We start from the raw sequence: 14,899 nt of genomic DNA, 5'->3' as shown, positions 1-14,899 counted from the left end.
TCTTGGTTCTCAAAAGATCCGGCTGTTGGTTACGACTGCTGTGTCTATCACACGTCTTCTCTCAAATTCTTCCACTTCCCTCGGCACTCCCAGACACACTTGATTTCAATCCAAGTTGAATCACGGACAGGTGGGGGCCTGCGTACGCTGAACCCCAAATTGCATTAGTTAGCATGAAGCGGCGTTTCGGCTCAGACGCCTGCAGCGTTTGCTTCTCGCTCGCACCCTGTCAGTTCTCACTTTCACTCGCACTGAAGGAGTTCTTCCTGTGCCCTCCTTCAGGTGGCGCAAGACCTTGATTTAATATCAACAAGCCAGATGAAATTTCAACTTTTCATTCGTCTTGTGGAACGCAGGTGTGAGCACTGTCCCACCCAGATAGCATCTGACAGATTCCTGTGGTGTGGCAACTGGCCGCTCTTCTCGCTATCAGCGGACGCATTTGACAGCACTGAGCTCTCGGGTCACCTGTTGGTGTGCTACCTCCACGGTGACCAATCAGGAAATGGATTCAAAAGTTCGGACTTGGGATTCAGCTTTTCCGTTTACTGGCCAGTGCATCCAGTTAGTGTCCATGCTTACATGAGTGCCCTGTGACATGTCTCGAACCAAATTGGAGGGCACTTGGCAGAGTCAACGCTCCTTCGGTTCTAAAATTGAGCTTGTCATGCCTGGACTGCATAGCCCCTGCCTGCCTCCAATGTCCCCTAGCCCCCGGTTAGGTCACGAATACTCTATTTTTTATCTGTATCTTCCGAATGCGACAAGCAAATGGGGGTGGGCCCGCCACAGTAGGTGGAGGGTTGGAGAGAGGTGAAGCAATGGTGTGTGTCTTGCCAGAAACCCCTGTTAATAAGCCCGGAGTAGCGGCGCTCTTCTAATACATGACTGTTCCTTCGAGGACTAGCCGGGTTCGTCTGATCTTAAAAGCGCAGAGACCTGTGGCACTATTATAGCTAAAGATGTCTGATCTTAAAGCCACAGGATTCTGCTGCTCTTGACTTCTTGTATCAGACGACGCATTTTGACAGGAAAGGAGGCGTTGACTCAGTGGCCAGTGAGCAATTCCCAAAGTTTCTTTTTGCGTGCGCCCCGGACGGATTACCGGGCACTCATGAGAGCAGCGGCCGTTCAGGAAAAAGAGATACCGTCATGTCATTGCCCGTTTCCTGGCCAGTAACGCACAGAACGACTGGAACCCTCTCTGTACATTGCAAAAGCCAATTGATAGCTGTGTGTGTGCTCGACGTGTCGCCTCTGTCTCACGGCATTAGTACACAAATGGTGACGAAAAACAAAAGTCGACGCTCGAGGCGCCTGGCATTGTTCTGCAAGGCAATCCGGGAAATTGCGAAAGGACGTCTGCTGATGTTTCCGGAGCAAGTGTGCTGACGTTTACCTTCAGAACTCGCCCCGCGACATCAACTTGAGCAGCGGGCCGGGACATGGAGGACGGAACGGGTGGCTGAGACTCCCGCTATCCCACATCCCAGCAGTCTCGTAAACTATTTTCACTGGCTTAGCCCGTGTCTGATGCTTACAACTACGGTTCTTTTGGTTCACGGAACAGCATTTTCAGTTTCGCTTCCACCCCAGCACAAAATGAAAGTTACATAAAGCATCCTGAGTTACTAGGCAGTCATCCCCCTCTTGTACTGATTGAGATGAGGGCGAATCTGCAGCAACTGAAGCTTAGAGCTTTGCACCAGTGGCAGTATCTAGACCAATGAAGTGAATTGAGTGTGCTATATTGCACTTGAACTCGCGCTCCTCTCCCCCTCCTGGAGATGGTAAGTATCATGGACAGAAACGTTACCTGCTCATCTCTTTTGTTGACACTACAGTAATGGACGAACGGTAATACCCTGGGTAATATTGAAAGGAATGGGGATTAGACTCATGGACTGAGCCATCTGCCCTTTACGGTTAATACACTCGTCAGCAACACGAATAGAACGTGTATTTAAACTCATGCAAGCCAGGCCAGCTGCCCGTTCAGATGTTCAGGTGAGCACTGCAAGACTGAACATTGCTTCCACCTACTGGGCTACCACAGCAGTGCCCCCCACCATTTGCATGAATATGAAGAGCATGAATAAGAATCTACAGGGACTAGTAATCTAGGACAGAGAGCGGAGCCACCATGGGCTATGCACAGTCCATGCACTCAGAATCTTTTTTCCGGCAAGAGGAGAGGGGTCTGATGAGCTCAGCCCCCAAGTGAATAAGATGGAAGACATACCACTTCTGTCACATCCACTGTCAGAAAAAGGGCATTCCCATGTTCACCCCGGCTCCCGGCACACTCAGCAGAGGCCACTGGGGGCGTCACCCGGGAGGGCAGAGAGCGGATGCTCTCACCGAGCCCCCAATCGGCTCACAGCCGATTCATACACCAGAGGGTACATTACATTACTCAAGAGATTATTTATTACTTTTTTACCGTGTCGAGGGGGAAAACTGCAGTGTCCTTGAACCACGCAAGACACCGTGATTGGAGGCTTTGCAGACATTGGGCGCGCAGCAAAATAGGCAATTAGTTTCAGAACCGCTTGGTAGACTGAGACTTATGCCTCATTACCCCTCCTCCTCCATGACCATACCGTTTGAGTGTCTGTTGCCCGTACTGTGCCCCCCCCCCCCCCTCATGCACGCTGTGATCCTAGTTATTTTTCCAAGGCTGGCATTTCTGTTCTTAACGAGACTTGATAAAAGAGTATGTCTCACCATACGCGATGACACTGCTATTCCGTAAGGTCAATGAGAGATCTTTGCATTGTAACTGCACGCACCCTGTGATCAGAGCTGACACTGAAGCAGAAGTCACTGTAAAGCTTCGGGATGTCCTGTTTACGTGCATCGCATCGAGTTCGATTGCGGACACGTCAGTGCGTCATGTCACTGCTAGAGATAATAGCAAGTGTAACAGGAATCCAGTGATAAGAGAGCACAGGTTGCTCCGTTCAGTATTCACAGGTTGCCCATGCAAGAAAGCGCACCCGTTGCTTTCTTTTTTAGTTTCCTCCAAACCTTCCTGGCTACCGTGTCAGTGCCCTGCTCCCGTTGTTCTGAAGTATTAAGGAATTACAGAAAAGAAACATGACTTGTTGTGGAGAAATGATGTCGGGGGGGAGCACTTGAGCAGCCTGCCCGGGCTTGACAGTCAAGGCGAAATGTGACTCTATTTAGACACCATAGGGAATTGCCGTAGCCAACAAGTCAATCCAGTGATTGCAAAAATTTTGCCCAAGTTCATGATTAGCTGATTAGGCGTTCGCTATCTCACTTTGTACGTGTAGGCAATGTTCCCTCGATTGAGCATTAGGCGGTTTCCTGGATTGTGGGAGGTCAGCACGTCTACCACCAGAGAGGAGAAGGAGAGGAGTGGATACGCTCTTCAGTCTGACGTCCCGTCTACCAGCAGATTCAGTATATCTGGGTGTACATAGAAAGTAGTCACAATGATTTCTTACCCTTTTTCACGATGTGGGAGGGGAAAGAAAATGAGAGTTTCCCTGAACACGCCAGACACTGTTTGTCCCTACAGGACAGGGTTCTCTGATTATGTCAATAATTTTCAGAGCTGCTCCTTGACGTGGTACTCCGTTAGCTGGTCCTCAGTACCCCTCCCTCCTTCATGAGCGTCCATTTGAGTTCTGGTTCCGTATGCGTTGTGACGCAGCGCTGGTTCCTGCCAGTTTTATTCAAACGCTTTGGCATTTAGTGTTCTCTACAAGTCCTTGATTGTCACCAACGCTCACTAATGTCTATTCTCGCACGCCCCAATCCACAGCGAGTCAGACTCTGAGATATCTCACGTCGTCCTTGCTAGAGCCTCGCTTTTGATTTGAAATCGCCCATCGCCCACCGTGCGCTGCATCAGCTCACGACGCTGAACAAGCAGAAATGTAATTCAAAACTTCGCAGGGCTTCCTGTTTACTGCCCGCTGCATCGCTTCAGATTGCTGTCCAGACGCGGCACTGCACGCTCTGCGATGCCGCCCGGAGGCCAATAACGTCTCGATTTCCGCCACATGACAAACCTAATCGAGTTATCACTATCGAATTTAGCGCTACTCCTCTCGTTTGGGAGGAGTTCCGAAATCGATTTAAGGAGGCGGTTAACTCGTATTAATGACGACGTCGTGTGAACGGATACAGCGTTAAATCGGTATATCGGCCATTAAACCGATTTAAAGTCGCAGTGTAGACCTGGCCTCAGGCTCAAGACTTAAACCTCTTCTGTCTACACACAAATCTCTCAGACTCAGGCTTGCACTGAGGGTTCTAGGGCCTCACAGAGGTGGAAGGTCTGAGCCCAAGTCTAGCCAGTACTCCAGGTTCAAGCCCTACTGTTTTGCAGTGTGGATGCAGCCACATTGGACTTGGGCCCTGGGAGTCTGCCATTGCTGTCCCAACAATCCCACGGGATGGCGTTCTTTGTCCTTTCTATCTCACTTCCTGTTCCAAGAAATGCAGACAACCCGCCTTTGCTCAACTGCAGCTCGCTGTTTAGGCACTTCCATTTTATTCTGGCAGCTGAGCTGCAAACATTTTGAAGTCTGTGAAAGAGGAGAGGCATGTGCAAAACATTTTATTATTTATTATCCTCAGAATGCTGCTCTATGCCAACTAGCAATACAATCATTTTATCCAGATTAATTTTAAACTGACTGTTTTAGGGTTTGTCTGAACCTTTTCCTGAGTTTGCAATGGCCACCGATCAGAAGTCCTTTGCCAAGCATGTGGCTTCCTGGTTGAGGGAGCACAGTCAGGTTTTGGTGAATCTCTGGTGGAAGGTGAGCAAAACATTTGATATTAGTAAGAGTGCAGTGAATGATTATGCCTACCAGCAAATAGTAGAGCCCCCCACGAGCACTGGAAATTTACCAGACTAGTGACCAGTGCAGGGAGCAATTAAGTGGCTCAAGATAGAAAGCTGCAAAGCCAGGGACCAGAATTGCATTTCTGGGAACTTATCATCATGCATTTCTGGGAACTTTACGACGACTTTGGCAGTGCCAGGTACTGCATCTCACATGGAGCCAACAGTGGTGTATGATGACCTAGTTAGCTGTGATGGTGACCTGCTGACCCCAGAATCTAACATGGGAAGAGATGGGACCAACAGCAAGAGCCAGATGAGGCCATCAAAGTGACTTTGGTGACGAAACTGGTCCCTGAGGAGGCTTTGCTGCAGGAACAGCTAGCTGCAGCACATCTTGGGGGCATACTTGAAGAAACTTTCTGATGGCTCACTGGAGGAGCAATGCACCGTGTAACTGGAAGCAGAAAAGGAAGAGGAAGAAGTTCCCCTAGATCTGGTAAGTTTTTGGCTCAGTTTTTGGGTTTATTAATATAGTTACAGCACAACTTTTAGCAAGGAGATTCCGGTTTGTTAAAAATAAGAACCTTATATTGCCTTCCCTGTTAGTATGGTGCTCCGTACCTACTCAATGGTGTAATAAGCCACCTGCAAACAGTCAACTGGGGGAGGGAGGTTGAAATGTAGTTCATTTATAACTATATAGTAGTCCATTTCAGTAGTCCATGTGGTTGATGTGTGATGAAACTGTTTGTCTGAAATACACCTGGGGGTTTGAATGTAGTCCAGCAATGTGCCAGAAATGGGGGTTTGGGGAGGGTGGTGAGGAAGGCATTGAAAAATTCTCAACCTAGGGCCAGCAATCAGTGTAGACACTTAAGCCCTGGGTTCTCAAACCCAAGGTTTACTGACTCAAGTTCCACTAATCCTGGGCTTTCTTTGCAGTGTAGATGTACCCTTAGACTCTTGCTTTAGTGTTTTCTCAAAGAACTTCTTGTAGCTGCCCTTGAGAACAGGAACACAGCAGTCTCTGGCCACAGCTACTGACATTCATTTGACAGAATATGCCTTATTAGGACCTTGGAGTTGTAGGCCTGATAGACAGCAGTTATGGAAGATTAAGTCCAATAGTCACAGTGCATATCACATTTATATATTACATTATATAAAATCAATGGATATATCAGTCAAGAAAATCCAAATGTACACAGCACATAAAGATCAAAACATATTGTAGTACTGCCTGTGATGGGCTATTTAGACTTCTGTAAGGCATTTGACTTAGTATCACATAACATTTTGATTAAAAAAATAGTATGATATAAAATTAACGGGGCACACCTAAAATGGATTTAAAGCTGGCTAGCTGATAGGTCTCAACATGTAATTGCAAACGGAAAATCATCGAGTGTTTACTTGTGGATTCCCGCAGGAATCTGTTCTTGGCCCTACGCTGTTTAAATTTTTATCAGTGACCTGGAAGAAAACATAAAATCATCACTGATAAAGTTTGCAGATGGCAACAAAACTGAGGAATGGTAAATAATGAAGATGACAAGTTACTAAAGCGCAGCGATCTGGCTTGCTTGCTAAACTGGGAGCCAGAAACAATATGCAGTTTATTATAGCTAAATGTACATGTTTACATCTAGGGACAAAGATTGTAGGCCGTATTTACAGGATGGGAGATTCTATCCTGGGAAACAGTGACTTTGAAAAAGATTTGGAGGTTGTGATGGATAATCAGCTGAACATGAGCTCCCAATGTGATGATGTGGCCAAAAGGGCTAATGTGAACCTTGGATGCATATAGAGGAAAATCTCAAGCAGAAGTAGAGAAATTATTTTACCTCTGTATTTGGCACTGGTGCCTCTCTGCTGTGTCCAGTTTTGGTGCCCACAATTCAATAAGGATGTTGATAAATTGGAAAGGGTTCAGAGAAGAGCCACAAGAATGATTAAAGGATTAGAAAATTGAATTTATAGGACCTCAATCTGTTTAGCTTAAACACAGAGAAGATTAAGGGGTGACTTCATTATAGTCTATAAGTACCTACTTGGGAAACAAATAATTTAATAATGGGCTTTTCAATCTAGAAGAGAAAGGTATAACATGATCCAATGACTGGAAGTTGAAGTTAGACAAATTTAAAATGGAAATAAGTCGTACATTTTTAACAGTGAGAGTAATTAACCATTGGAACAACTGATCTAGAGTTGTGGTGGATTCTCTATCATTAACAATTTTTAAATCAAGATTAGATGTTTTTCTAAAAGATATTCTTTAGGAATTATTTTGGGGAAGCTCTATGGCCTGTGCTATGCAGGAGATCAGACTAGATGATCACAATGTTTCCTTCTGGCCTTGGAATCTACAAAACCAGATGAAGAAGAAAAAGATGGAAAGTGTAGCCTGATTAAGGAATTTTTTTTTTTTTTTTTTTTTAAAAAAGACCCACTCCACTGTGTTCTTTTAACAAATATTTTTATTTTACACCCTAATTAGTCAGACATTTGCCTGCTTTTAGAGGCCTAAAGATTGCTCATAACAAAGGTAATTGGTCTTTTACTTTTAGAGAGAAAATGTAATAAAATGTATACTGCCATCAAACAGGGGTTATTTCACGTATATTTAGTGCTCAGATATAAAGCTGGGCTTCTTGACCTCTAAAATCAAATTAGAATGTTTCTCTCCTTCCTTAGTTACAGTTTCATAGTTAACAGCAGACACAAGATGAGGTAAAACACAAACGAGTTAGTTAGGCTAATGTAAAACTATGAGCTAAGTTTATATAAAAACAAGTGTTTATTAAAAAACCAAAACAAGAGCCGACCTACACACACAATAAAGAAAAATAAATAAATTTTGCAACCAAAACACGACTAGCCTTTACCCTTACTGAATTTCCATAAAATGTCTTCCCAAAACTCTCTCCTTATATTAGGTTCTTTCTATACTGCAAAATTTACTGTGTAGGGGCAATGTATTACAACACGATTGTGTGCCAACTACATTAATTTACAGCACAGTTCGGACTGCATATGTGGGAAGAGCCAAATCATGCTGGGACCATACTACAGAACCTGCGATCCACAAAGGCGAGACAATGCTGTATTATAAAACGGTTGTGTCCCTGCTGTATATAACACATTGCTCCACAGTAAATTCTGCAGTGTAGGCAGGAGGTAAGCCACAGAAAAGGTGATGGTAGGGCTTATGGAAATAGATTAAGGTTTAGTAATTGGCTTCTTTTTCTTTACATGATTTTCCTTCAGTTTTGGGGGAATTTCCAATATCCCCCATTTAAGTCTTTCAGATCATTTCAGGAAGAAGAGGTTTAGGTGCAAGACTCCAAGCTCTCTGTGCTATACAGAATATTTCACCCTCTCTCTTCAAACCCTCCACCACCTTGCAGTTTAGTGCAGAAAACCAAACACCCTTTTGGTGTAGCTCTCGGCTCCTGCCTGAATCTGGGGGGAATTAGATCAGAAAAATGATGCATTGAAGCTGCACTAGTGTGTTGCCACACAAATGTCATGTGGCCATACCTCCAGATTCTATAGCAGCTAGCTGCAACTCTCCTGCAACACAAGCTGCTCAAATAAAAATATGACATTAAAGATTAGAAGACAGCCTACTGGAAAAATATTTAAATGGTCAGAACGAAACAAACACATGTACCATCAATTGTTTTTTCTATTATATTTGCTACACATTGGAGATGTTTTTCTTAAACAAGGTCTTAACTCCTTTTTAGTTCATCTCCTCTTCCTACCTGATTCTTGAGTGAAGACACTAAGTTGTGTTTACAGCAGCATGCTGTTGCTTATGGAAATATATGTGGGGTTCCAAATTCAGCATTACTGTTCCATAGAAGGATCTGATAGAAAGAAAAGATTGCCTGGGATAGGGGAAGCCCTTGTTTAAATTACACCTTAGAAATAACAGCAAAAGCTACCTTGGAAAGAAACAGAAAATGGTGTGGTAAGTAAACTGCTTTTGTCAAATGTTTACCCTGTCATGTAAAAGTCCTTCTTAAGAGATTTGTAAAGGAGATTACCTTGATTTCTTGTGCCAGCGTTAGCCAGCGTACCCCTGGGAGATTGTCTAAAAACAATGCACTGCAGCTATCATAGTGCTGAGCACTGGGGCTGGCGTTCGAGTTGAGTCTGGTAGGCTGAATTGCTCGCTGGAAGAACAGGTTGAAAAAATGATCCAAGCGGGAAATGTTTTCCACCTGGCAAAAAGCACTGAACAAACATGAACTGGAAGTTAAAATAATATTTCAAGACTGGTACCTTGTTTGTATAATCCTCTATGCTATAGTAGATGCTTTAAAGCAGGATACTCCATTTGGATTAAAACAAACAAACAAAAACAACAAAAAACCCTACTCGGTGTTAAACAACAAAAAACACAGGGTTGTTACCCAGAATAAAGACAGGTTTGCTACGAAAACAACTGGTACTTCGTAATACCAATAGTTCTGTAGTTTACCTCTTACAGCAAATTGCAGATTTTGAAATAAGCCTCTAAATGACATTCATCTCTTTGGTGGCCTGGATGACTCTACCGGCTCCTTTTCTTTAGGACATTTAATGACTTTTTAACATACCTGCCATTGTTGACTATCGTTTAATTGATGTCAACCAAAATAATTTTAAATAAAGATTATACTGTAGCATGTTCTTCATATTACCTTCAGAAAATGAGAACAAAATTCTACTATTCCAAATGTCTCCTACAGTTGTACCAAAATAAATTGATTTGTCCATCTTATTCAGTGTTTGATTCTTTTCTGAGATATACTGACAGCTGTGTACATGTGTCTGAAAATTGCCCATGTATAAGAAGTGGTGTGTGCATACTTATTACAGTAATCATGGGCCCTGATGTCATTTGTTCTAGGCAGAATAACTTGATAACATATTTTTTTTGCTATTTAACACAGGAATAGAAATAACTATTATGATTTTCACTCTGAAATTATACTAACATTGGCCCTTGCCATTATTACTGAAAATTGAAGTAGCACTCCAAATACGCTAGGTGATTTCTGAACACAGAGGAAGACAGTCCCTCCCTCAAATAAAGTTAAAAATTACGGATTGTACATTTTAGTAAAAATCTAATAATCTGATCCACCTAAAAGTCTATAAGAATAGGTCTCAGTGGCTTCAATGGACCTTCTGATATGCCTAAAGTTAAGCACACAAGTAAGTTTTTGCATGATTAGGACCAAAGCGATTTAAAAAATAAATAATAATAATAATAAAAAAATACACCTCTACCCTGATATAACGTGGTCCTCAGGAGCCAGAAAAATCTCACCGCCTTATGGGTGAGACCACTTTATATCGGGTTCGGTCTGGTACAGCACAGCATACTGGCAAGAGCCGGTAGGCTGTGCCAGACTGGACCGGACTCCTCTGTGTGATTTAAAGGGCCTGGTGCTCCAGCTGCTGCGGGGAGCCCTGGGCCCTTTAAATCACCACCGGAGCTCCAGCAGCCGGGCTCCGGCAGTGATTTAAAGGGTCCAGGGCTCCACACAAATTTGGATATAATACGGCAAAGCAGCAGGGCTCGAGTGGCACTTTAAAGGGCCCAGGGCTCCCCGCTGCTTTACCATGTTATATCTGAATTAGTGTTATATCGGGTCACGGTCTATTGGGGTAGAGGTGTGCTGCTTATCAAAGAAGGTTAAAAGAATTTTATTAGTGTAAGATTGGAACAAAAAACAGACAACAATATACAGACATCAGGCTTCCAGTGCTATAGAATCCAGTTTAAAGACATGTAAATACAAAAAAGCAAAACACTTGGTATAGAAGCTTGCTCTGTCTGAGAGTTAACCTCAAAATTAGTTAATGAAAACATATCCCTTGGAAGTACTTACCTGTCCAAAGAACCATACATAAATTTTAAGGTTCTGACAACATCTGTAATCATGTTCCTTAGCTGAGAAAGAGGCACACTAGCAAAACAAAACAAAATAAAAAAACAAACACTTTAAACTACGTTTACAATATGATGAAATGCATCACGGATAAAGAGAGGGTAAATTTCTTTATTGCTGCTGGCCTCACTGATTCACAACGTTCTAAACACACAAAATTAGAACAGCCTGTCTCCACTTCATAGAAACTAAGAATGGAATAGCTCTATTAGGTCATTCAATGTATGTCACTGCTGATGCAATGTTCTTGACAGTACATTTTCTAGTGTCTTGTCTGGCCTAGTTTTAAAAACCCCAAGAGACTGAGTTTCTATCACTTCCTTTTGGAAAATACTCCAACACTTCTCAGCAACTATTTAATACCAAAGCACTGTACTGAGATCCCTTATTTTTTGACAATTCATTTTATAAAATATACCCCAAACTATTTTACTAGTTTAGCCTGATGTGTTATAATAAGTAAAAAAAAATAATACAATTGTCAAAAGGAAAGGCATATTTGAATCAAGTTTATCTGCTTACTAACTTGCAAAGTTCAGTCCTTTATAATAAGTAGTGTTGATAAGCAGGGTCCTACAACAACAGTAAAACTCAGCATTTCATAGAGTTTGTAAAACAATTATGCCTCAGAACATTCCTGCCAGATGGGACTTCCTCTTCCCCTGCAGGGTCTGCTCCGGGAGCAGGGTCAGATCCATCTCTGAGAACTTCTCCTGATTGCAGGGAGTTCTGTGGCTGCTGGCTGGGGCAGACTCTGACCTGGTGGGAGACTGCAGCCCCAACTGTCACCTCCCTCCCCAACACATGGAGAGGCTGTGGCCCCAGCTGTCAGCCCCTGACCTGGGTGGAGAGGCTGCGACCCAAATTATTACCCCTCCCTCCAATGCACAGAGGCTGCGGCTTGAGCTGTCACCCTTCCCTGCGTGGAGAGATTATGGCTCAAGCTGTCACTCCCCCTTGCGGAGAAGCTGCAGCTTGAGCTGTCACCCCCCACTGCTGAGAGGCTGCAGACCAGGGCCGCCTAGAGGATTCAGGGGGCCTCGGGCAAAGCGGGGGAGCTGTGGCACTTGTACTTACCAGCAGTGGTCCAGTCTTTGGCAGCATTTCGGTAGTGGGGGGCCCTTCAGTCGCTCCGTGTCTTTGGCAGCACTGAAGGGCCTCCCACCGCCGAAATGGCACTGAAGACCCGGACTGCTGCGGGCCAGGGCTCACGGGGCCCCTGCAGGGCCCGGGGCAAATTGCCCCACTTCCCCACCCCCCTGGGTGACCCTGCTGCAGACCCAGTTGTTAGTCCCCGACCCAGGCTGGAAGCGACGGAAAAATATGGACGTATGGTAACCCACCTTCCCATACCCTGTGACCTTCGCTTCTGTGCAGCTGCTGGTAGTGGCACTGAGTTTAAAGTTTGGCACCCGGCCAGCAGCTGCTGCTCTCTGGCTGCCCAGCTCTGAAGGCAGTGCCCTTGCCAGCAGTAGCACAGAAGTAAGGATGGCAATCCCACAATCCCCTACAATAACCTTACAATTCCCACAAAACCCTCTTTTGGGTCAGGACCCTCATGATTACAATAGTGTGAAATTTCAGATGTAAACATCTGAAACTCTGAAACAGACTATTTTAAAAATCCTATGACTGTGAAATTGACCAAAATGGACTGCAAATTTGGTAGGGTCCTACACATACACTGCATACTGTGACAAAGCTCTGTCCTTGTCTCCGTGGGTCCCGCACTTCCTGGCAGATTTCACTAGCCTCAAAGGCTCACTGTGACCTTCCACGTAGCCCTTTTCTCTCTAGAGTCAAGAGTCACAGCCTACTGAGCCATTTTCATCATAAGTCAGCAAGGGAGGTGAGGAGAAGCTACTCTCCCTTGCACAGTCTCCTAGTCTCAGTGATTAATTCGAGAGTAGGGAAGGGGGGAGCCGGGTCTGCCCTCTACTCCGGGTTCCAGCCCAGGGACCCTAATAGTATCAGCTATGGTAGCTGAAATTTTGGAAACAGGATGCGTAGAATTCCCTGGGCTACTTTCCACAGCAGCCCCAGCTCCTTAATATCTACTTCACCCTTACCTGAGAGCCTCCTTCCTTGTGCCTGAGATGGTCTGTACTGCTCAGTTCCTCCAACAGAATAGCTTCCTCCTACAGTTCCTGACACTCATGCACACCTGACTAACTGGGAGACTTTTAACTAGGTTCAGCCAGCTCCTGACTGGCGTCAGGTGTATCAATCAACCCACTGTCTTCCTTGCCTTCTGGAAAGATCTTAATTGGCCCCAGGTGTCTTAATTGACCTGGAGCAGCTGCCATTTGCTTATCCTGGTAGCAAGAATTTGTTTAGCCTGTGGCTAATATATCTGTCTCCCATGACTTTACTATAGTCATCCGGCCTTGCTCCGTCACAATACTTAAATAGCAATATACAGTAACTCCTCACTTAACATTGTAGTTATGTTCCTGAAAAATGAGACTAAGCAAAACGCTGTTAAGGGAATCCAGTTTCCCCATGAGAATTAATGTAAATGAGGGGGTTTAGGTTCCAGGAAATGTTTTTTCACCAGACAAAAGAAAACACACACACACACAATGTTTTAAACAAACAATTTAATACTGGTACACAGTGATGATGATTGTGAAGCTTGGTTGAGGTGGAGGAGTCAGAGGGTGGGATATTTCCCAGTGAATGCCTTACTGCTAAATGATGAACTAGCAATTGGCTGAGCCCTCGAGAGTTAACTCTCACACTCTACAAGACAGCAGGAATGGAGGGAGGGGAGCCAGCATCACAGACCGAGACAGAGACACACAGTGTGTGTGTGTGTGCGCGCGCGTGCGCGATGCGCATTTCCCATTAAGTACACTGCTTTGTTAATTAGATCAGCTTGCTGAGACTGCAGTTGATGACAGCAAGCTCCTTCCGTCCTGAGCCCTGTCTTGTGTCCCCCCCTTCTCTGTGGAAGATAGGCTAAGTGAGGTGCAGGAGCACGGGGGAGGGGGACACCCTGACATTATCCCCACCTCTTTCTCCCCCCTCCCTGCACACAGCAAGCAGGAGTCTTGGGGAGCAGCTCCAAGGCAAAGGGTAGGAGCAGCACATGGCAGTGGGGAGAGGGACAGCTGAAATTGCTAGCCTGCTGGGCAGCTGCTGCACAGGGAACTTAGGGGAGTGGGGAGCTGATGGGGGGCTGCCAGTCCACCCTGGTTCCAAACCTCCACCAGCTAGCTGCAATGGGCTGCTCTTCCTGCAAGCAGTGGACAAAGCAGGCAGCTGCCAAACAGCGTTAGAAGGGAGCATTACACACCTTTAAATGAGCCTGTTTCCTAATTGATCAGCAATGTAACAATGAAACTACGTTAACCGGGACGACTTTAAGTGAGCAGTTACTGTACAATACTTTTCCTTTAAGTGACTTATTTATGGTCACACAGAGATCAGTGGTAGAACTGGGAAAAAGAACTTGGGAGTTCCTGACTCCCTGACCATGCACTGACTATTACTGTTATTTGTATGGCAGTAGCACCTACAGACCCCAAATCAGGATTGCAGCCCCGTTGTGCTAAACTCTGTAAATTCAGATAAAGAAGAGAGTCCCTGCTACAACAAGATTATAATCCAAATCAGATACATCACATTAACTATAATTTTCCACACAAATAGTTTTTGTTCAGGGGATTTAAAGTATTCATAAAAGTCACTATTTTTTTCAGTGACAAACTAGTTCTGTCAAGTTCTTGGTAGTGATTTTCCATACATCGAAAACTGAATAATTCCTACATAGATGCAGAGTTACCAGCCATACAACTGAAAATATAGTTCTATACATATATTAAATTGACATAAAAAAGTTACTATTCCCAGGTCTTTGCACATTTCAATCATCTTCTAAAAAATAAACATGCTATGCTTAACACTCACCTTTCTGCAGGAAGGCCAATCACAAGCAACTTGTCAGATTCTTTCCAGTAAACCACCTGAACCAGTTTCCCACATAAAAAAAGGGATGAGCTAGAAAAATAAAGCCAGAAGAAAATGTTTACTTAGGCTTTATGAAGGGTCATCATTTATTCTGAATGTTAATATATAAAGCTTCATGCTCACTTAAATACTGAGTATTCAGCTG

General features: G+C 44.4%; 1 protein-coding gene across 6 annotated transcripts in view; it reads right to left on the bottom strand.

Annotated features, from left to right (window-relative positions):
• INTU (inturned planar cell polarity protein) overlaps positions 1 to 14,899 on the bottom strand; it is a 116,746-nt gene that overhangs the window by 37,569 nt on the left and 64,278 nt on the right. For all 6 annotated transcript variants that reach the window (XM_032806016.2, XM_032806015.2, XM_032806017.2 and 3 more), the window contains 3 exons: positions 14,695 to 14,784; positions 10,723 to 10,800; positions 8,887 to 9,076 (listed from right to left, as the gene is read on the bottom strand). In XM_032806016.2, coding sequence (XP_032661907.1) covers positions 8,887 to 9,076; positions 10,723 to 10,800; positions 14,695 to 14,784 — 358 coding nt within the window. The remainder of the gene's footprint in view (positions 1 to 8,886; positions 9,077 to 10,722; positions 10,801 to 14,694; positions 14,785 to 14,899) is intronic.

Source organism: Chelonoidis abingdonii, chromosome 5, assembly GCF_003597395.2.
Source record: "Chelonoidis abingdonii isolate Lonesome George chromosome 5, CheloAbing_2.0, whole genome shotgun sequence".
In the NCBI taxonomy this organism is placed as follows: domain Eukaryota; kingdom Metazoa; phylum Chordata; order Testudines; family Testudinidae; genus Chelonoidis; species Chelonoidis abingdonii.
The sequence above is the reverse complement of the archived record's forward strand: the minus strand, read 5'-3'. Positions and strand labels throughout refer to the sequence as shown.